Here is a 21,267-nt window from a genome sequence, read left to right on the forward strand (position 1 = left end):
CATAAAACAGCATGTGTGTTACTGTTACATGGGAAACTATCTGTTCTGTAAGCCTTCACCTGAAGTACAATAAAATATTAAAAAAAAAAAAAAAATTTTTCACGATTACATCTGTGATAATCAAGATTAACTATAATGTGAGATTAAGCAATTTTCATTTTTTATTTTGTTTTAAGAAGAAGTCCTTAAGTTCTTTGTTGATTTATGTTACCATAAGGCCACTAAGACTTTTGGGGAGGCCACCCAAGTAGAAAATGGAAAGGCTTGTGAATAAGGTTTTTAAACACAGCGTAAAGCATTTAACATTTGTGGCACTATTAACTTTTAAAAGTTATGTATGCAACAATATTTATTTTGAGCAAGCTCAACAGGGCCAACGTGGATTTATACAGTACTGGGGAGTCAGGACTGTTTGTAGTCTGGGCAATATTCTTTGGCTACAATAGATGGAATACTGTTGAGGAACCTGGGAAAGACTGGATAATATAAGCAAATACAATAAAAGTATTACAATTAAATTAATAAGATAAATTACACAAAAAATTTTATCTCACTGATAGTGCATGTCTGACCTACAGTTTCTGTCAAGGGTTTCAGTGTATAGTTTTCTTTCTAATTATAATTGCGGTTTTACTTCTTAATAACCAATAGTCTGAAAATATATTAATTACCTACTAGCCAGACAGGTCATAGATTTTGGCTTTTTTAAGAAACAAGGATCCTCATCTAGACCTCTGGTCCAGTCTCAACTGGTGGTGATACTACATTGTGGAAATTAAATTATTAAACTGCCTCTAAATAAGTACACATGCTTATTATTTTAATGTTGTAGTGATCTAATTTTTAAAAGCCAATTAAAAAACGCTGGAAAAGTTTGAAGCCTTAGGACCATAGTCTCGAGATGACTTGGAACGGAGCCTGTCCCGAGATCACCTTTTAGCGAAATAACAGAGTGACACACAAAATAAAGAACATTACCCGTAAGATCAGTGCCCTACTTAAAAACATCACTATGAGACCAAAAGTTCAACAATTACTCAAAAGCAAAGATGAGAAGGGGGCAGGGAAACTAGAGTACTGGAAGTGGAACAAACTGAACATAAAGAGAATGTGGACACATTGTGATAGATGTAATTAATGTCACTGAACAATTTGTGTGGAAACTGTCAAATGGGAACCTAACTTGCTGTATAAACTTTCACCAAAAACTCAATAAAATATTATTTTTAAAAAAGGACACCAGAAAATATAATGTAAATATTCAGAATTAACAGGTATTTTGAAACACTCAACCCTTAAAAACTTGAATATTAGAGTTGTAGGTACCTATTTCTGAAATATTTTACAGATTTTTATAAGAACTTACAAAACACGGAGTCCTGGTGGTGCAGTGGTTAAGAGCTCGGCTGCTAACCAAAAGGTCGGCAGTTCAAATTCACCAGCTGCTCCTTGGAAACTCTATGGAACAGTTCTACTCTGTGTTATAGGGTCACTATGAGTCGGAATCAACTTGATGGCAAAGGGTGTGGTTTATAAAACATACTGACAAGTTTTAATTAAGACATTTTAAATCTCAGTTTTACATTTAAATCATATTTAGATATTTTAATACTCTTATAAGGAATTTTTAAATGGTTTTAGTCCATCTGTAGAGATTATTAACACACAAGCCAAACAGAGAATTCAGCCAGTTGTAAACTTGTAGTGTAAATTTCCAAATTTACATACGAATTTTGACTTTTTAAAAGTTATATGGTTGGTAGTGTGTACGAAAAACAGATGAGGAACAAGGAGTCACTTCCAGGGGTGGTTACTGGGGAACAGGATCCAATAAGATCCGCTATAGGCCACATTTATGTCAGAGTTACATGAGCTGTGGTCACAAATCAAGAATCCAAACTGTCCTAACTATATGAATGATTTTTTTAAGATTTGAAACATTGACAAGGTTTAGATATAGAGTCGCAATAATTTTTATTTAGTTTATGAAGTCTAGTTTTACCTTAATGAAATTTCATCTGGAGAAAGTTATTTAAAACTCTAGTTGTATTGTTTCAATATATTTTAATTTAGTATTATTTAGTACGAGTCCCTCGGTGGTGGAAATGGTTTGTGTTCCACTGCGAACCTAAAGACTGGTGGTACAAACCTACCCAGCATTTCCGTGGAAGAAAACACCTGGCAATCTGCTTCCATTAAGATTACAGCCAAGAGCAGGGAGACTGGAACTCTTATGCACTGCTGGTGGGAATGCAAAATGGTACAACCATTTTGGAAAAACGATATGGCGCTTCCTTAAAAAGATAGAAACAGAAATACCATATGAGCCAGGAATCCTACTCCTAGCAATATATCCTAGAGAAATAAGACCTGTCACACAAATAGACATATGCACACCCATGTTCTCTGAAGCATTATTCACAACAGTAAAAAGATGGAAACAACCTAGATGCCCATCAACAGATGAACAGATAAACTACGGTACATATACACAATGGAATACTACACAACAATAAAGAACAATGATGAATCTATGAAACATCTCACAAAATGGATGAATCTGGAACGCATTTTGCTGAGTGAAAGAAGTCAATCACAAAAAGACAATATTGTATGAGACCACTATTATCAAAACTCATATAAAAAGTTTACATACAAAAAGAAACCATCTTTGATGGTTATGAGGGAGGGGAAGGGTGGGGATGGAAAAACACGAAACGACAATAGATCAGTGGTAATTTTGGTGAAGGGTAAAACAGTACACAATACTGGGGAAGCCAGCACAACTTGTCCAAGGCAAGGTCATGGAAGCTCCATAGACACACCCAAACTCCCTGAGAGGCTGAATTACTGGGCTGAGGGCTGGGGACCATGGTCTCGAAGAACATCTAGCTCAATTGGCATAACATAGTTTACAAAGAAAATGTTCCACATCCTACTTTGGTAAGTGGCATCTGGGGTCTTAAAAGCTTGTGAGCAGCCATCTAAAATACTTCACTGGTCTCACCCCATCTGGAGCAAGGGAGAATGAAGAAAACCAAAGACATAAGGGAAAGATTAGTCCAAAGGACTAATGGACCACAACTACCACAGCCTCCAACCAGACTGAGACCAGCACAACTAGATGGTGCCTGGCTACCACCACTGACTGCTCTGACAGAGATCACAATAGAGGGTCCCAGACAGAGCTGGAAAAAAATGTAGAACAAAATTCTAACTCACCAAAAACAAAAAAAAGACCCGACTTACTTGTCTGACAGAAACTGGAGAAACCCTGACAGTATGGCCCCCAGATACCCTTTTAACTCAGTACTGAAGTCACTCCTGAGGTTCACCCTTCAGCCAAAGATTAGACAGGCCCATAAAATAAAACAAGAATAAACGGGCACACCAGTCCAGGGGCAAGGACAAGAAGGCAGGAGGGGACAGGAAAGCTGGTAATGGGGAACTCAAGGTCAAGAAGGAGAGAGTGTTAACACGTCATGGGGGTGGCAACTAATGTCACAAAACAATATGTGTATTAACTGTTCAATGAGAAACTAATTTGCTCTGTAAACCTTCATCTAAAGTACAATAAAAAAAAATTAAAAAAAAAAAAAAGATTACAGCCAAAAAAATCCTATGGAGCAGTTCTATTCTAACATATGAGGTCACCATCAGTCAGAAGTGATTCAACAGCAGCTAACAACAGTATCAGTCACACTTAATATGATTTAAATTAGTCATTTTTAAAAGTTAATTTAAATAGTTACCTGTTCTACCTAACCAGTAAAAACAGGCTAAGACTGTTTTTGTAAGACCCTCAGGCTAAGAATTGCTTTTATATTTTTAAAGAGGGACTACGTGACAAAGACTATGGCCCTCAAATCCTAAACTATTTCTTTACAAAAAAAGCTTGCCAACTCCTGAATTAAAACACAAATCTAAGTTTTAAAAAGAAATTGCCTCTCGTACACTTTAATTGATAGCATTTTACATATAGCAACCCTATGATAGAGTAGAGCTGCCCCATAGGGTTTCCTAGGCTGCAATCTTTATGGGAACAGATTGTCAGGCCTTTTCTCCCACAGAGTGGCTAGTGGGTTTAAACCTCTGACCTTTAGGTTAGCAGCCAAGCACTTAACCATTGCACCACCAGGGCTCCATAAATATATATATATACACACACACACGCAGGCTCATGCACACACACACATACACCCCTTAATCTGGAGGGTACCTGGTTAAAGCACAAAATTATTTCTTTGAGTCTTTGACCACCAAAATTCAAGCTCCTTCTTCCATGGTAAAAAGCTACTTCCCAGGCAGGAACTATACTTCCCAGACACCCTTGATGTAGGTATGGTCATATGGCTAGTTCTTGACAACAGAATGTGAGCAGAAGTGATGTGTGTCACTTCTAAGGCATTTAAGAAACAGTCATGCTTTCTCCATTTTCTGTTTCCTTTCCACAGGCTGGATGCTGAGGGTGATGAGCCCCTAAAGGATGTCAAATCCACCATCAGCCAGAAGCATCCACAGTATACATTTCCACTGTGTTGAGCCACCGGAATTTTTGTTATTACAGTTATAGAGGAAACAAACTAATAGCCACAGACACACACAATGTAGATTTGCTGTTTTTCACATTTAACTAACTTCTACTTAATTTGGAAGTTCTCCCAATCATTCTTAAAATTAAAAGAAAAAGAAAACAGATTGTTTATATTGCTGAAAGCCTTCTGTTTATTCTACTCATCAGTCTTCCTTGACAACTGGTTACTGGCTTTTTTTTTAATTGTATGTTGAGATGAATTTTAATTTAAAATCTCACAATTAATTACATTTCAAATGAACCAAAATTCAAAACCATTTCTGCTCCACATATGTAGTTCAAGTGCTGATGTAGTATTGACACATTATCACAGTCCATTCAATGACTAAGTTACAAAAGTCGAAATTTAAAAGTGGATTAAATAGGCCCTCTTTTTGGATCCCTGGTGGCACAGGTTAAGAACTTGGCTGCTAACCAGAAGGTCAGCAGTTGGAATCTACCAGCCACTTCTTGGAAACCCTATGGGGCAGTTCTACTCTGTCCTATGGTATCCCTATGAGTTGGAATTGACTTGACAGCAGTTTCGATTTTTAGTTTTACTCTTTAGTGAATGTAAAGGCCAGCAGAGCATGAGATTAATAAATTTTACTCAACTCTGAAACACTGTAGTATCTCCAAAACTAAAACTTCCCAAAACAGAACCTTGGCATCTTCTGTTGACACCACCAGGTTCAACATGTCAGTTATGCTACAATGCATGTTTATGTAACATTGACTCACACATGACTGACAAAATGGGAAGACAACAGTGCATTAGGGAAGCAGTGTTGGTACTTAAGTGATTTTTTTCCCAGCTTGTTAATATTTTGAAGCTATCCAGGGCAAGACTTTTCACAAATGATGAGAAAGACTTAGAAAAAAATATGAAGACTTTAAGAAAAAGACTGAAAGTCTTACCAAAGTACCTTCCATTCGTACAAGTAGAGGGTAGCTGATTTAGTAGCTTCAATATCTGCTATGCTTTCCACTACATTAATCTACCTAGTGACGCTGCGGGTGTAGATGAAGGTTACACTTTCGACCAGAGCTTTCAATTTTGGTGAAACTGGCCTATAGAAGAGCTAATATCTACAAGGATCTACAAATCATAGAATAAAAACATGTAAGAATCATCTGACTGTGATGCTGAATGCGACTGTCAATGGAAAGTTAACTATGCTAGAATTTTTATTTGCACTGTCAATGTTTTTGTTAGTGCTCTGGTTACAAAGTTAAACAGTTTTAAGTTGTTCTTAGGCACCATTTCAACTCATACTGACCCTATATGACAGAGCAGAACTGCCCTATAGGGTTTTCTAGGCTCTAATCTTTACAGGAACAGATCACCAGGTCTTTCGCCCATAGTGCTGCTGAGTGGGTGCAAACTGCCAACCTTTCAGTTAGTAGCCAAGCACTTAACCACTGTGCCACCAGGCCAGCCTTAATCCTATTTTTCCGTAGTGCTGTTATTTTTAACGTGTGATTTTGCAAAATGAGGTGTTTCAGGAACACGTATTTAATTACCACACCACAGTAGATATGAGTGCACCAGTAATTGAGATAGTGAGTTGCAAAGGCCAAGCAATAAGCTAAATGACACACTCCAGCCTCATGGACCCCATTCAAACTCTTGTAACATGCCTGACAAATATTTCATTTAATTATAAAGGCCTTATGAGACACCCTTCCCTTCCCAAATTACATCTCAAAAACTACCTAAATTATCATGTGGTTCCCATCAAACAGTGTAAACCCCAAACACAGTCACAAATGTTACAAATCTATTATTTTTCCAAATTTATAATGGAACTGCTTTTAACTTTAGGTTGATTTTGACAACTTTCGTTGAATCTGCAAACTGAGTAATGAGTCCTTTGTGTAGCTTCTTTTTTCTTCTGATCCAAAGGCATACCAACACCTACTGGGTCTAACCAAAAATACTTGAGATTCCTTAAATTTTGAATCTATAATGTCTTTATTAGAAGGCATAATCTTTTCTTTCAGAGACAGCTTTGATGAAAACTGCTTTACAGAAGGCAAAATGGCAGCATCCTAAATACACAGGGTTATTTATACCTACCACTTAGCTGAATATGTACTCAAAAGCTTCAATTCCTTATGACCAAGCAAAATGACAAGTTTGGATTTTTTGCTCATTTTTACCCAGAATCATCAATTAACATAGCATTCAACCCACTCAGCACTGTGCATACCCACACACCAGTGTCTCATCTTTGCCAGCCATTTCCTCTCTTAGGATTTCTGACACTGAGTTTCCCTGTTACAAGGTTCTCTGATTATCTATCTCACTACCACCATAGCACATTTCTACACAGAGCTCAAAGGGATGAGGTATTTGTGTGTGTATAGATTTTAGGGGTGCTTGCTGATCCACTGTACAAATATCTTACCAGCGCAGAGTAATATAGTAAAACATTGTATGACCCATATCCTGGCTATCTCCTTGATAAACCTATCAAACAAAATTTAGTTAAACCATTTTTCTTCCCAGCCCCCTTCATCCTGCCTCTAAAGACACCCATTTAATACCTATTAGATCACCTCTCCCCTTCCATTCACCAGTATTTTTTAGGAATCCAATCCTTGGCACTAATTTCAATAAATATAACATTTCTGAAAATTTGAGACACTAAATTCACTCTAGATTGAATATCAATTTTCTCAATGCAATAAAACACCTCTAATCTTGTACTTCTGAGCACCAACAGTGATCATTTCTGCTCAAAATAATGACTTGAAGTACTGCAAACTTCCAAATAAACTTCTGACTCAAAGGGATATTCAATTATATTTGATATAGTTTTAATGTTTTTACATTACCCAGACACCCTTTTAGCTCAGTAATGAAGTCATTCCTGAGGTTCACCCTTCAGCCAAAGATTAGACAGGCCCATAAAACAAAACGAGACTAAAGGGGCACATCAGCCCAGGGGCAAAGACTAGAAGGCAGGAGGGGACAGGAAAGCTGGTAATAGGGAACCCAAGGTGGAAACAGGAGCGGACTGACATGCTGTGGGGTTGGTAACCAATGTCACAAAACAACATGGGTACTAATTGTTTAATAAGAAGCTAGTTTGCTCTGTAAACTGTCATCTAAAGTACAAAAAGAAATTTTTACATTAAATGTTTTTACAGTATCCTAAATCTTTAGTACACAGAACAATTATTTGATTAATACTTTTCTCCAACTCAGTCCAGCTAAAAGTCAGATGAGAGAGTATTTAAATATTGGTGGTCATTAAAATCATCTACCAACCTTCTTTTGCACATTCCACTCCTCTAAATCTGATATGCATAGGGCTTATGTAAACCCTGGTGGTGTAGTAGTTAAGTGGTATGGCTGCTAACCAAAAGGTCAGCAGTTCGAATCCACCAGGCGTTCCTTGGAAACTCTATGAGGCAGTTCTACTCTGTCCTATAGGGTCACTATGAGTCAGAATCGACTCAATCGCAGCAACAGGTTTGGTTTTTTGGTTTTTATGTTTACAAAAAAAATTTCACAAGTGAGTCTAATATACACTCCTCTCCTTAAGAACTACCACTGTAAATCTTGGTAAAAATCAGCCCATACAGCTATGGTTCTCATCCCTGTCTGTGCACTGCTTGGGGAACTTTCTGAAAACATAAGTTTTAAAATATATAAATTCCAGGCCCACCCCAGACCTACTAGATCATAATCTCTTATAAAACCCGTTACCTTCAAGTCAATTCTGACTCACAGTGACCCACAGAAAAGAGCAGACCTGCCACATACAGTTTCCAATGCTGTAATCTTTATGGAAGCAGACTGTCACATCTTTCTTCTGTGGAGTGGCTGGTGGGTTCAAACTGCCAACCTTTTAGTTAGCAGCCCAGCACTTAACCACTGTGCCACCAGGGATCCTTAATCTCTTATGGTAGAACCCAAATACTTGTCTCCCCAGGTGACTCTGATGCACAACCAAGGTTTGGAAACAACTGATTTATAATCTTAAGGACAGAGCTACTGCTTTCAATATTTCCAACGAGTCAACGCAGAACCAACATATGGGTGTAGCATTTAGGTGAGACCTGCAGGGATAAACAGTGGCCAAGTGTCATTAACCCTATATATTCCTTTCTGTAATGCAGAAATCACAGGGTTCGGGGGTGCATTTACCCCGAGAAAGGGAATGGGGTGAAAATAATTTCCTAAGGACACAGACCCAGTCGTACACAATTGTTTGAAATACATTAGTAATTACAATCAACTAAAATAGTCAAAAGCCTACCCTGTTCTCTGCAGGTTTAATACATTAGAGTAGAAATCAGAGGTCTCAAAAACCTCAGGCTGTATACCAAGGGGCTCCAGTAGTTCAAGAATATCATTCCTCCACTTATAAAAAGCCAGAACAGCAAGTCCCAAAGTAAAACAAAGTAGTTCTGTCTGCCCATAGCTCTGTTACCAGGGCATTCAAGTAGTGAGGGCAAGAACTTCCTGATCACTCCACAAGAAGCCTGATGTAGAAAACGGCACAAATTTTGCCGTCAGTGAGATCTGACTTCAAAACCTTCCTCCACCATCTACCAGTGACTTAACAGGTTACTTAACCTCTCCAACAGCTTCATCTGTATATTGAGCATAAAAAACTTGTGAAAACTAAATGAGACAATAAGTAAAAACAGAATTTTCAGTACTTTCTTTTCTCCTGTTAGTAATTTCTCTGTCTCCTCCACTCTCCTTTAATTTTATCGTACATTCTAATATGTTATATGTACTTCTATTGGCAATTACCTCATTTTATTGTAATTATTACATACATGTCTTCTCTAACACTAAACTAGGAATTATGGGACACATGAGGCATAGTTTACTTATCTTTGTTCCTTTAAAACTAGCATAAAGTTTAAACTCATCAGCTGTTTACTACAACCCACTCAAAATCTACCAGTGCCTAGATTCATTGTAGTAGCTTCTCCAGGACAGATTTTTTTTATTTTTACTCTCAGCTCCTGATTCCAATAAAGCAATGGCTTTCAAACTTTAGAAGCAATAAGAATCATTAGTGAACTTGTTTAAAATACAAATCCCACCCTCTATCAACAATTTAATAATTGAGTCAGGCAAGGATTGCCAATGGATACTAAAACCATTAAGTGAAAGGTTGCTAGGAAACAGGACATTCAACTATTACCAAAGTATTACCCCCAGAGTTGCTTACTAATCACCAAGTGGAAGATCTACCTTTATTTGGAGAAATCAGGCAGTCACAACCTTAACCAGGAGATAAAACATTACTAAGAGTGGTACAAACCTGGTATCATGTGTCTAATGATATGATGCAAATATGAAATAGAAAGCAGTACTTTTGACAAAAACATTTAGTCTAAATATAATCAAGCACCTAGATGCAATTTCAAGTTTACCAGAAATACAGAAGACAAACGACACCTGCAGGAAACAACTAGGCAATCCAGAATATGGAAACATACAACAGAACTGGCCTGGACTCCTTAAAAAACATCAATCTTGCAAGAGAAAAAAAAGTGGGCGATTTGTTCTAAATTTTAAAAAACATAAATGCCATGCATGAACCTTGATTAAATCCTACTTGGAAGGGGAAAAAAACAATAAAAGACATTCTTGGGGACAACTGGGAAAATCTGAATATGAAGCAGATATTAAATGATTTGATGAAGTTATTGTTAATTTTCTTAGATGTAATAATGTAGTTATGAAGAATTATTCTAATTATTCAGTAGTTGAGGTGAAGTATTTAGCAGTTAAACATATGTAAACACATACACATAAACAGATAAAACTATCTAGCTATCTACGTTAACAATGAATAAATCCAGGTGGATCGTCACAGGTGTTTACCCCTCTTTCTACCTCTCTGTATGCTTACAAACCTCCATAATAAAGATTAAGCAGAAAATACACATTCCCTACCCTAACTCCCTATGGCTCTGATTCCTTAAGTCTGTAGTAAGACCCTGGGAATGTGCATTTTAACAAGTCCCATGGGCTATCTGAGACAGGAGGTTCTCTGACCACACTGAAACACAGCGAGGAGAGAAGGTAGAGTATGTCTGCTCTCTGGGAAGGTTTGCGTTCATTTTCCTGCCAGCTCTATTTTATTGGCTGGCTTCCCCTTCATAAGGCCTGCAAAGCCGTAGATTTAGTGTCTTCTTCCTCTTTGCTATCTTTCCTCATTTGTCCAGTACACCTAAGGTGGGGTGAAATGAGGGGATTATGCTGAAGGAGAAAGCTTCTACTTTATGCACCTATGATTCTTTGAGAGCATTTGGCCAGGGTGAATAATAATTATCAGCTCCACTTCTTTCTAAGAGTACTGTGAAGAAAATTGTTGTGTTTACTTTTCCACGAACTGAATACTCAAATTTCTTCCTAGAAATGAGTGATGAGCACAGAGCCCATGTTCTACAAATTAATGGCCAAGATAAAACACAAACTGCTTCCTCTTGATTATATATATATATATATATATATCTCATTCATAACAAAAATTATTTTTAAAACCAATTGTTTGATATTTCAGGATAAAAGGGATATGCAAGAGGAAACTTTGTTAGGGATATGTAAAACACCTTAGCATACTGTAGTTTATTTTAAAGTTTATTAAAATAATGCAATATACCAACATCTAACCACACTGACATATAGAAAAGAAAAATCTAAAGTTGAATTTTATGTAGAAATATATTAAAATCACTGTAACAACATACACTGAATCCTCCAAGCAAATCTGATCTTTCCCAAAAATTCAATATACTCAAACCAAAAAGGAACTTATACTTTAATCTAAATTTAAAAAATCAATTAACAGAATTAGTTCTTAAAACTCACAAATGACATGGAAACTATTATTAAAAAAAAAAATCACAAACAACACTAACTTTTCAAAGTTACAGAACACATACCAAACAATAAAATGCAGTACATGATTTTGAGATTTTCCCCAATAAATTAATCTTGCCAAACAATTCAGAAAAACCTCCAAAACATGCAGCTCATATAGAAAAATAAAATGTATTGAACAAAAATACATGCACTGCTTTAGCTTAATCTAATAAAAATTTAAAACATAATATGACATAAAAACAACTTTAAAATAGCTTAATTTTAGCTGAAATTGCAAATGCATAACATCAGCTGAAAATCAGCATATCACATTTCTCAGAAAGTCTAATTTGCTATAAGTTTTAACTTAAATAGTGAGATATATAAAATGCCCCTATGAGTAGCTAAAAACTAAACATAATTTTTTAAAACTTAAATAATAAAATAACACATGCTGGGACTTAGAACTCTGCCCTTCAAAGCAGTTCCTGGGTAACTATGTACCTGTTCTAAAAATACTGTAATTGTTCACACCAGAGTCTGAAATTCTGTGTTTAAAATCATCTTCAGAGTACTAACACTTATAGCATGAGGGACTTTTAAAAACTGAAATCACCTTAAAGAGCAATCAATTTAAGTCCTTACCTGATAAATAGGAAGAAATTGAAAGCAGAGGTTTTTTGTAACTTGCTGAATTATAAACATCTGATAAACTGCAGGCAGGGTGATAAACCTAATTTCTTAACTCCGATGTTCCCTTTACACCAGGCTGTCCTGTGCCTGCCTTTCTTTTCCCCCAATGTCTGCAACAGTAGTAAATAGTCGATTGCCTTAGGCAAGAGTCAGACATCACTGAACTTTTTAAATGAGACTATTTTCATATATACTTTTTTAAAGTTTAACTCTTTAAAGCAAAATAAGAAACCTAGAATTTCTGACTAGAAGAAACTAGGTAAATAGGACACCATAGGGAGTGAACTAAATTTTTAGCCACAAACTTGTTTACAGAGAAAACACTGTAAAGCAAACTATCCCATGGCAAAAATGGCAACGTTTGAGACAGTTTTTCTTCTTGCATCCCATAAAATTTTTCCAACAGTCCAAAAATGTATCCATTACATAAGCCTGACTGATTGACCTTTACATAAAGTTTACAAAATGTGTCGATTTTTTTTCTGATAGTATCAAAAGGTCCTGATCACTAAGTTTATTAAATCATTATCTGACATTTTCTTCTAGTGTTTTTAGAGTTTAATATTTTGTTTAAATCTTTAATCCCTTTAGAGTTTTTTTATGTAAGGTAGAAATCTATCTTTTTTTCCCAGTTGGGTAATCAATTGCTCCAATATCATTTATCAAATCATTCTTTCTCCACTCACAAATTTAAAATACCACCTTTACACAAAACAAAAACAAAACCTGCTGTCTAGATGATTCCGACTCATGGAGACTCCACGTGTTTCAGAGTGCTCCACAGGGTTTTCATGGCTGTGACTTTTTGGCAGAGGCATATCGGGGGTGGGGGTGGTGAGTTAAGGGGGACATTTGCCCCTGGGCACAAGCCCAAGGGGGCACCAGAAGAGGCCAGCCTGCAACCCCCTACTCGAGGTCGACCAACAAATCACCTTCCCCCCCCCCCCACAAGGCCGGTGGGGGGGAAGAGTGCTCGTTACCCTCACTAAAACCAAACCCATTGCCGTGGACTCAAAGTGACCCTCACTATGACTCTGCTGTTTGGAAGGAGATTGGCAGGCCTTTCTTCGGAGGCATCTCCAGGTGGATTCAAACCACCAACCTTTCAGTTAGTAGCTGAGTGCTTACCGTGTGCACCACGCAGGGACTCCCACATAGTAAATTGTCATAAACACATCAATCCAGAGTTTTTACTCTGCTTCACTACCTGTTTGCTTATTCCTCTGCCAGAGCCACACTGTCACCTTATAACATGTAGATTTCTGCAGAGTAAGTCTCAACATTTTTCTTTGTCAAAGTGTTTTTGGCTACTCAAACATATTCACTTTTCTCAGATTTATTTTTCAAGTTCTCCCTCAAAAAAATCCCACTGGAAACTAGCACAACTTGTACAAGGAAAGGTCATGGAAGCCCCATAGACACATCCAAATTCCCTGAGGGACTGAACTGCTGGGCGGAGGGCTCTGGGGACCATGGTCTCGGGGAACATCTAGCTCAACTGGCATGACACAACTTATAAAGACAATGCTCTACATTCTACCTTGGTGAGTAGTGTCTGGGGTCTTAAAAGCCTGTGAGCGGCCATCTAAGATACTCCACTGGTCTCACCCCTTCGGGAGCAAGGGGGAATGAAGAGAACAGGATACAAGGAAAAGATCAGTCCGAAGGACTAATTGTCCACAGCTACCAAGGCCTCCACCGGACTGAGTCCAGTACAGCTAGATGGTGCCCGGCTACCACCACTGACTGCTCCGACCAGGATCACAACAGAGGGTTCTGAACAGAGCTGGAGAAGGATGTAGAACATAATTCTAACCCACAAAAAAAAAGACCAGATTTACTGGCCTCAAGGAGACTGGAGAAATCCCGAGAGTATGGCCCCCAGACACCCTTTTAGCTCAGTGGTGAAGTTATCTCCGAGGTTCACCATTCAGCCTGGGAGTGGACAGCCCCGTAAAACCAAATGAGACTAGTGAGGTACAGCAGTCCATTGACAAGCGCAAGAAGCAGAAGGGGACAAGAAAGCTGGTGATAGGGAACCCAAGGTTGAGTAAGGATAGTGTTGATGTGTTGTGAGATTGTTAACCATTGTCATAGGGCAACATGTGTAGTAACTGTTAAATGAGAAACTATTTTGTTCTGTAAGCCTTCATCTTAAGTGAGAATAACAGCACAATTGGAAGAGCATAGTCAATGTCACTGAAGTGTGCATGTAGAAATTTTTGAAATGGTGTATCTTTGGCTATGTGTATTTTCACCAAAAAAAAAGGTTGAGAAGTTAGAGGGTTGACATGTTGTGGGGTTGTTAACCAATGTCATAAAACAATATGTGTACTACTGTTTCATAAGAAACTATTTGTTCTGTAAGCCTTCATCTGAAGTACAATAAAAAAAAAAAAAATTGGAAAAAAAAATCCCACTTTCTTTTTAACCAGAACTACATTAAATTTATGGATTAAAATGCAAAAAAAGAGATATTTTTACAGTATTGAGATTCCCACCCAGTACTAAGCACATATGGCCTCTACATGCGCACGTACACACACACAAACACAAATAAATACATACCATCTTTTTAATATGACTATGACCAACCAGTACCCTGGCCCACATAAATGAATTTCCTTATTTGTAAGGTAACATTACCATTTTTAAATTACAAAATCTTGAAGTTAGCGCATTACAGATAACTTAGTCCAATACCTTTCATAATCCTAGTTAAGTTTACCTCCAGTCTACTCAAGAGAATCATTTCAAAATTAAGCAGAATTATTATACCTTCTACATGCAACATAATTATTAGAAGTATTATTTGTATCATTTCAGAGGCAAAGAAGTAAACTACATTTAATGAAAACAGCTATGAATTTGAGAATTCTTTTAGAATGAGATGTATATTTGGGCTCAAAGAAATAAGAAATCCTACGTGTATACACTTGAGATAGCTCCAAGTACTTTTATACATTCACATTTCTAAAGTAAAGTTGTTTCGTTACGGTGTTGTCCAGGGACAAAACTTCGTAAGATCAAATCATTCCTTTCCAAATAGGCCCATTATATTTACTAAGAACAATCTCCAAATGGAATAAGCCTGAAACCTAGTTCTAAAAATGCTTCTCAACACTAGCTGTCCATGCGATTACCTTTGGAGCTCCTAAAAATATAACTGCTTGGGCCCCACTCTGGAATTTTTCTTCAGCAGGTCCAGCAGTGCTCTGGCATTTCTATTTTTTAAAAGCTGCAGAGTAGATTCTACTCTCAGTCAGAGTTAAGAAACATTAAAATATTCAACACGAACAGAAGTCCCAAAATATACCATGTATCATCTACATATGGGGGGGTGTTAATTTTAAAAAGTATCTTCACCAGTCCATGAACATTTGCTGCTAATCATATAGACACCTGTAGTGCAACCATTATTATACTAAAGCCTAGAAACAGAGAAAATGCTAAAACCAAGCTTTACAGCTGTTCGTAAATTGATGGCACAGTTATAAACTGTGAAATGCTTTTTTCTTTTGTATCCCTTTGATAGCATTCTTCTACCCCATCCCATCTCCCAATATAAAGGACAACTGATTGTTCACTTAAAATGGCAAATACTATTAGGAATTTAAATAAATTTCTCTTTCCCTTGTAAAATAGAACAGTACAAACACACAAAAATAAATAAAAGGAAGATTAATGATTTGACTATGGCATCCTAATGTCAGATAAAATTTTAAAGAACTGTTGCTTCTTGACTGAAGAGAACTGTCAACACACTAAGTGCCCTCTAAAGGTAACACAAAAGCAAAGACAATATATTGAAGAAAAACACTTACATAAACAATGAAATATGCAAACAGCTAGTGGGTTCGAAATGCCGACCTTTCAGTTAGCAGCCAAGCACTTAACCACTGTGCCACGAGTGCTCCTCAAATGAACTCAAACCGTTCCTAATGTCAAACCCTCCAAGAAAATGATCTCACTTTCTCATGACAACACATTGTACTACACTGAAGCCTGGTGTGCCTCATATTCCTGGCGTGACTACCTACTATCCCTGGGAAAAGCACCTGAAAAAAATTGAGCAGGTAAGTCTATAAAGTAACTTACATTTTAAGTAACAAGCGAAGGTAAGGAGCCCTGGTAGCAGAGCGGTTAAGAGCTTGCCTGCTAACCAAAAAGCTGGTAGTTCAAATCCACCAGCTGCTCCCTGGAAACCCTGTGGGGCACTTCTACCCTATCCTATAGGGACGCTGAGTCAGAATCAACTCAGTGACAAGTTTAGTGAGGGTAAAAGGAGCCCTGGTGGTGCAGTGGTTAAACTGCTCAGCTGACAGCCAATAAGCAATTCAAACCCACCAGCTTCTCGGCAGGAGAAAGATGTGACAGTCAGCTTCCGTAAAGATTACAGCCTTGGAAACCCTATGGGGCAGTTCTACTCCTCTGTCCTATAGAGTCACTATGAGTTAGAATTCACTTGATAGCAACGGGTTATTTTTTTCTTTTTTTTTTGGTTAGTGAGGGTAATAATGTATTAGACAGACCTTAATCACACAGTAGTGCTCTGCAAAAGGAGATTTGTGATACCAAATTATTCTACATGCAACTACTCTTCCGTGCTCCAATTCTGGCCCAGCCAAAAATACTTTTCTTACATTCTGTATAGTCATTTGGTGAAAGAGATGTTAACTATTTGCCTTCTTAACAGGAAAGCAACATGTACAGAAGTATAAAATCTTAATATCAAGAGAAACTAAATTTTCTCAAATAAGCACTGTGCTTTTTCCAAGCAAGAGTCAAATAATTTTACACTTAAAAAGAAAAAAAAAATGTGAAGAGACAGGTATTCATGGTTTAATGAAATCAGTTTTGACAACGTACAACTTCACTGACACCTTTTCTTAGAAATGTGGCCAGAATCAAATGATATAACTCCTAGACCTCAACCACTATGTCAAATGACCACAAGAAATAGAAAATTTAAGTAGTGAATATGATTAAAGGAACAACTGTACCTCCAAAAGATCTGCAGTAAAAAACTGAGATGATGTGTCTTTATACACACCGAAAAGTAATTGTTGGCAAAAGATTAAAACAAGAAAAGCATAAAAGCCTTTCCCCAAAGCTTATACATATGAATGACATCAATATAAGCAACATGCCTAGCAGGCATTAGAAGAGCAGACTTGCTGGAATATTTCAAGCGTAAATCAGCCTACTGGAAAAAAAAATTCCTCAGTAAATATTTCTTTTGCAGTATAGCTATATTAAAATAAATAACTTAGATGAATTCATATGTCTTTTAACACTTTATGAAATACTTAGAGATATATTCCAATCAGAAAAAAAACCCTGAAAAAAATTCTGATGTAGTAAAATCACAGGCATCCTTTTTTAATACATATATACCAAAGCAAACCTTGAAAGTTAAGTGAAGATGAGGAAAAACAATACATTGCCCTATTTAAACAACTATAAGAACTAAATTTAAGTATTCTTAAAACTGCATTTTTCAGTTTGTTGCAAAATCTGTACTTCTACTTTGCCCAAATACAATTTAGGTTTAGGTGAATGGGGGGAAAAGTATTCAGCCTAAAAAACTTGTGAAACTGAACTCCAATTTTATTAGGTCCCGAAAGTTTACTACTAAGTGTCTAGGATGGATTACATAACGAACTATTCTCTCAAGAATGTGAACCTGGCACAATCATTTTTTTACTGGCCGCACTTCTTAGGAGTCTAAAACATGAAGACAAGTGACTTGGTCTTCTTCATTTAGAAACCTACTTATTAAATACAGGCTATTAAATTTCCTTCATATTTGAAAATCTTTCTTTTCCGTACTGTCCTGACTCTCTCTCCCTTCATTCTTTTGCATTTTACCAACTTGCAGAGACCAAAAAAAAGCCTCCTCAATATCAAACACACTACCTTTCATTTGGTATGGATTTGGGTGCCTGAGGGTGTCTTTACTTTATATTTTCAAACTCAAAACTTATTTCAAAATTTTATTTGAACCCAAGCTACATTCATAATAGTTAATAAACTAGCCTTTTTTCTATTTTATGCCTCTTCTCCTTAAAGATTTACTAGCAGAAAACAAATTATCTGCAGACAAATGCAGCTAGAAAAAAGACTGCTTAGTTCAATCTAGAAGCACCGGTAAACAACTCTGTAAGGACCAGGAAAATCAAGAACCACTGACACTCCCCCTACGCTTAATTTGCATGTAAATTCGGTAAGACCAAGTTCTTGCATCCATTTACATTATTTGACTTAATTCAATCCCATGCTTCCTGAAACTTTTTTAAAATTCCGGATAAAGATCTGTATAAACAATTCAAGTAACAATGAACTTTACTTCCCAGTTTACTGAAATACTAAGCGCCTAAAATCTAAGTGCAGGTAGGAGCGAGGGTAGCCTAAGCAAAATGTCTTCTCACAGAAACAATATACCTAACTGCTCTTCCCTATGTGATTTATCTACAATAAGATTTTTTTCTCTTGCAAATGCTCTTACCTATCACTCATTGTTTCCAGAATACACTAGGCTGATTTCATTTGGAGAGCACAGATTTGCTATGGTTTTAATGGCCTCATTTCCGTAGTTGAGTCAGGGCTCATGGCAAGGAGAACTCCGTTCGGTGGCAAGTGGTTTTTGAGAGAATCAATTGGTACTACGGAAACTTACAAAAGGGGAAAGGGCTGCAAAGCCAACCCTAAGTCTGGCGTAAATATCAATCACCTAAGCACTAGCCTGGCTACCAAAAACAATGTTCCACCAGAATGGGTGTCCAAGCGGGTAACTGATTTTTCTGGAGGTGAGAGTTAAACAAACGCTTACACCAATCACATACTACACAATTTTACCTACCATTAACAAAAAGGTACTTTTAATTCGGCAAAAAAGTCATTTTCCTTCAAGGAGGACAGCGGCTTAGTCATTTGCAAGGGCTAGGATTGCAGGAAAGAGGGGGAGGGGCGTGGGATCAAGGAGTACTAAAAGGAGAGGCTAGCAAGGGTTTTTCCACAGGGCCCCACATAGGCCAGTACACAGAGAAAACAGGAGAAGATGTCTCACAAAACAGAGTGCAAACCGGATGGAAGAAAAAAGGTTCCCCTCAGGACACGAGCTGGCGTGCAGATAAAAAGCGCTAACGGCCGATTATAGGGAAAGGGACAACCAGAATGTAGAGAAATGTACATAGATGGAGGGCAGAGAAAAGATGAGGCAGGGTCTACGCTAAGCGCGAACCAGAGATGAAGACAGACGAACAGCGGGACTTCAGGCCTCCCTGGGCCAAAAGGCGTGGCCAGGGATACCGATAAAACGAGTCTTTTTGAGACGCGAAGGGAAGTGCAAGGCATATCCATCCTTCAAGACCCCGGGAAAGACTCGTCTGAGGGACCTTAGCAGCAAATCGAGGACAGCGCGCTCTCTGAAGGGCTCCAGCTGGCACGCGGGGCCCCTCCGCAGGGCCTGCGCGCCAAGCCCCCGCCCCCACCCCCGCAGTGCTCTTACCTCCACACCTGCCCCATCTGCAGCAGGTGGATGACGGCCTGCCAGATCCACACGGAGAGACGGCACAGGCGCTGCGCCCCCGGCGTGGCTGAGACCCCGCCACGGACGGCGCCATGCCCATAGCCGGCCCCCATCATGGGGGGGCCCCGGCTGCTGAGCCCCTCCACAGCGCCCAGTCCGCCGCCCGTGTAGTCCTGCACGAACCAACGGAAACTCAGGCTCTGCACCAGCAGCGACGGCACCAGCACAAAGAAGAGGGTCAGCCCGAAAAAGCCATAGTCGCCCTTGCTGTAGTAGTCGAGGGCCAGCCACAGGTCGGTGCCCACGTCCCCGAAGAAGACCAGCAGCGCCAGCACGATCCACAGGCAATCGAGCCACGGCCGCTCCACTTGCGGCGGCGGCAGCTGGGGCTGCGCAGATGAAGGCGTCGGTTGGTGGCGCCCGGCCCCGGCCGACGGCAGCTGGTCCCCCCCGTCGGCGACCGAGGCGGCGGCGCTGCGGCGCGGCTTCTTGCCCAGGAGGGAGCGCAGGCAGGCTGAGCGGCAGCCCCAGTAGCACGAGGAGGTGTTGCAGCAGTGGCAGATGTGGAGCGAGCTGCTCTCGCCGGGGTCGCTGCCGTCGCCGCCGCCACAACCGCCTCCCCCGGGCTCCCCGTCCTCCTCGCCGCCGCTGCCCACTGCCTCGTCCAGGTTGTGCAGCTGGGCGAAGCCCACCCCCACACCACCGCCATCGGATTTCGCCGCCATCTTGACTGTCTTCCCAGCTCCGGAGGTTGGGGGGAGGGAAAGGGGGGGAAGAAAGCAGGGAACGGGGGGGGGAAACGAATGGAGAGGATGGGGGGCGGGGAGGAAGCGGGGGAGCAAACGAATGAGGGGGGAGTGGGTCAGGGAACCCCCTCCGCTTCCGGGTAGTTGGCGTCACTTCCGGGCGAGCCCCCCAATCGCACGGCGCCCGCAGTTCCCCAGCCCTATCCTCCCGGCCAAGATGGCCGCTTTCCTGTGCTTCAGCTGCTGGGCGGGGGACCGGGGGGTTCTCCCCGCCAGGGCTCCCTTTCCCCTCTTCCGTTGACCCCGAAACCCATCAGGTTGACCCCTCGGCGTTTCAGAATCCCGCTGGCCCGAGTGAGGTGGTCCAAAGTGATGCCTGGAGGGGGCAGTGCCAGACGTTTTGGGCTCCCCTTCCTCAGCGTCGCAGCTCACAGCTTTCCTCTTGGAGAAACGCCCCCTAACACCCTCCCGGCTGCTGGCAGAGAGGCGGGACCTCTGAGGGAAGGGGCGGAGCTAGTGCAGAGCAGGTGATTACGTGTCACTTCCGGAAGATAGGATGACCTCATTGTGTAGTTAGACACCCCCTCCAAAATGGCTGTGTCTCATTTCTTTGGCTGTTTCTTTTCTTTAAAAATTCTCTCTTATTCTTATCTTCTTTTGAAGGTCTGTAAAAATTACATATCAGTTTAGATTCCCACAAACAATTTACAAGTTCTCACTTCTATTTAAATATCTCTCTTTTCTGTTGACCCCTTTATCTTTTTTGTCACTGACAACTTCGTCATCTTTTATAATAAAGTTTACACTATTACCTTAAGAAAACCCCAGGCAAAATCCAGTTAAAAATTAGCCTGATTATGTCGTAAATGTCAGAGTGAGG

At 39.5% G+C, this 21,267-nt stretch overlaps 1 protein-coding gene across 1 annotated transcript in view; it reads right to left on the bottom strand.

The window, feature by feature from the left end:
* The window catches only part of XKR6 (XK related 6), a 501,357-nt gene extending 480,970 nt beyond the window's left edge, over positions 1-20,387 (bottom strand). Inside the window, exon 1 of the mRNA XM_004382202.2 lies at positions 19,621-20,387. Within this exon, the coding sequence (XP_004382259.1) occupies positions 19,621-20,366 (746 nt within the window). The 5' untranslated portion in view covers positions 20,367-20,387. The remainder of the gene's footprint in view (positions 1-19,620) is intronic.
* Positions 20,388-21,267: the final 880 nt, after the last annotated feature.

The sequence above is a fragment of the Trichechus manatus genome, unplaced genomic scaffold, assembly GCF_000243295.1.
Source record: "Trichechus manatus latirostris isolate Lorelei unplaced genomic scaffold, TriManLat1.0 scaffold00091, whole genome shotgun sequence".
In the NCBI taxonomy this organism is placed as follows: domain Eukaryota; kingdom Metazoa; phylum Chordata; class Mammalia; order Sirenia; family Trichechidae; genus Trichechus; species Trichechus manatus.